At 43.7% G+C, this 2,500-nt stretch overlaps 1 protein-coding gene across 1 annotated transcript in view; it reads right to left on the bottom strand.

The window, feature by feature from the left end:
- The window catches only part of mtss1lb (MTSS I-BAR domain containing 2b), an 88,759-nt gene that overhangs the window by 19,811 nt on the left and 66,448 nt on the right, over positions 1-2,500 (bottom strand). The window contains exon 7 of the mRNA XM_079497041.1: positions 1,401-1,558. Coding sequence (XP_079353167.1) covers positions 1,401-1,558 — 158 coding nt within the window. The remainder of the gene's footprint in view (positions 1-1,400; positions 1,559-2,500) is intronic.

Genomic DNA, 2,500 nt, shown 5'->3' on the forward strand with positions numbered 1-2,500 from the left:
TCATTCGTGTGGTTAAAGGGGAATTTCTTCCAAAAAGCTTTTTTCACCTTTTAAAGTACTTCTCAGGTCCCATGAAGACTCCTCCATATGCATAGAATCCGTATGGTGTCTACTATCATATTCCAGTGTCATTGTCCCTCTCACTCATTGTTTACTTCCTCTTTTTACCAAGTCCCGTTCAAAGTTTAGTCTCGCGATTTCTGAGTTATTTAATTTAAACGCCCAATGCATTCTCAATGGCAATAGCACAAACTTTGGCATGCTACTAGTCCTACATACTTACACCTAGAAACTCCATTCAAGCCTATTTAAATTAATCTTACGGTGGACAATCTTTGAAATGTTTCATAGTTTTAGAAATATAGTGGTTTCAAATTTGAGAAATGTATAAGACCTATGGCACGTCAAAAAACCACTTTCACCTAGAAACTCCATTCACACTTTTTATAATTCAGCTTACTGTGGAGACACATGCTGGAACTTTTTACTTTGAAATGTTTCATAGTTTCTGAGTTATTTAACTTAAACGCCCAATGCATTCTCAATGGCATGTGAATGGAGTTTCTAGGTGAAAGTGTTTTTTTGACGTGCCATAGGTCTGCCATTGAGCCCCATTCTGAATTTCTCAATGCCGCATGCCGTCCGAGACCATGGGCTATAGTCCATGGTCTTCTCTGTTATTGTCTTAGAGTATAAATTAATAGAGACGGCATCCGGAGGAAACCCTGAGGCGAAATGGACATAGTGGCCGAATTTGGTATTGCAGCTCGAGCCAACGCTGGTCCGTTGACTATCATTGCGCACGTTCATGTTATTGGGGCAATGACACGTGAACACTGTTTCATACGTGAACGTGTGCAATGATAGTCAACAGCCAGCGCGTTCACGCTTTGGCCCAATCCATCCCAGAATGCACTCTGTTCCTACCCGGAAGGAGGAGTGAAATCGCCTCATGCGCTTTTGAGCATTATTGTCCGTTCATTCTCACTCTCCCAGTGGCTGTCTCCCAACGCGTATTCTCTACTACTCGTCCTTTTTTTTTTTTTTAGCAGTCAAATGTCTTTTAGAAGACATTTGTAGATTCGTCCTCAGGTTTAAATGGGTTAAATGCCGGCTGCTCCCTATTACACAGCTTAGTTGAATGCTCGATTGTGATTGGTTAGTCACTGCATTCAAAAAATAAGCAGATCTACAAGTGCGTAGTGCTGCACTCGGTGCCGCGCTATGAGCTTGTAGCTCTGCTATTTTTCAATAGCTAAAGTGTAACATAATAAAACACCAAAAGGGGTTCCCGTCCCAGAATGGGTTAAAAACAAATCACTTTTTTTCAGTAATTTCACGAATAAAACAAAGACAAATGAAAGAAATCCTCCTCCACCAACACCACCCATCCATCTCACCACTACAGGCTGGAGGAAGCCGATGAAGGTGCAGAAGCGCCCCCTCTCCTCCACCAGGGCCCGGCGGACCGCCTGCTTCTCCGTCTCCTCCATCAGCAGACACAGGTCAGTCACGTCCTGCATGGCGCTGTCCACCTGGGGCTGCAGGTCCACTCGCCCTGTGTGTGTGCGCGCGTGTGTGTGCGTGCGTGTGCGTGCGTGTGAGAGAGAGGGGTCCCATGGAAATCCCGAATTATGGCAGTCACAAAAATAAGAGGGGATGAAAGAGATAAAGAGCCGAAATCAACATGGTGCCACAGTTTACCCATAAACCATCACTTAATTTAAACCATTGCTTTACACCATGAGAAAGAGAATGAACAAAACACCACACCCTCTGGAAAAGTATTTGGACAATGACACTTTCCTTTGACATTTTGGCGCGGTAGCTTTGCATGCGACGGTGTTCTCAAATGAAAACACTGCCACATAAACAGTTACCGTATATGCTTTGGTATAGCTACAGTATGTTGTTTCACATTCAAATGAATGGAGTTTTTGGCGCCAAAACATCAAACAAAAGTTCTGCCGTCCAAACACTTGATCACACCGTACCTAATATGAAACTGGTGGTAACTATGTGAGACAGACGAAGATGCATAATATACGTGTGTATACAGAGTCTGAATTCAATCTACACCGATTAGTTAGAAAATCCTGAAAATACAATAAAAGCATTGTGAAGCTACGGCATGCAGTAACAACAGGCACCAAAGATGTCTGCAACGAAACGAACAAGGGAGGAAAACAGCAGGAGAAAGTGCGAGAGAAAGGAAGTAGGAGGGGGAGGGAGTACGAGGTTGGCGTGCGAGTGGAAAGAGCCTGCAATGTCTGCATCCATAGCAGCTATTCTAGGAGTCATGCACGAGTCACGGAATACGAGACAATTAGTCTGAGATGTTTACATCATCATGCATTGTCCAGGCTGTAGGTTTGCTAACTCGGAGAGATAAACAACATGTGGGAGTTGACACTACTCTGATGTCATACCGAGAGACGGAGTGAAAACGGTTGTGCTGTATTGTGCACACAAATAATACGTGCCAAAAGACACTGTATTT

Source organism: Electrona antarctica (assembly GCF_951216825.1).
Source record: "Electrona antarctica genome assembly, chromosome: 3".
Taxonomy (NCBI): domain Eukaryota; kingdom Metazoa; phylum Chordata; class Actinopteri; order Myctophiformes; family Myctophidae; genus Electrona; species Electrona antarctica.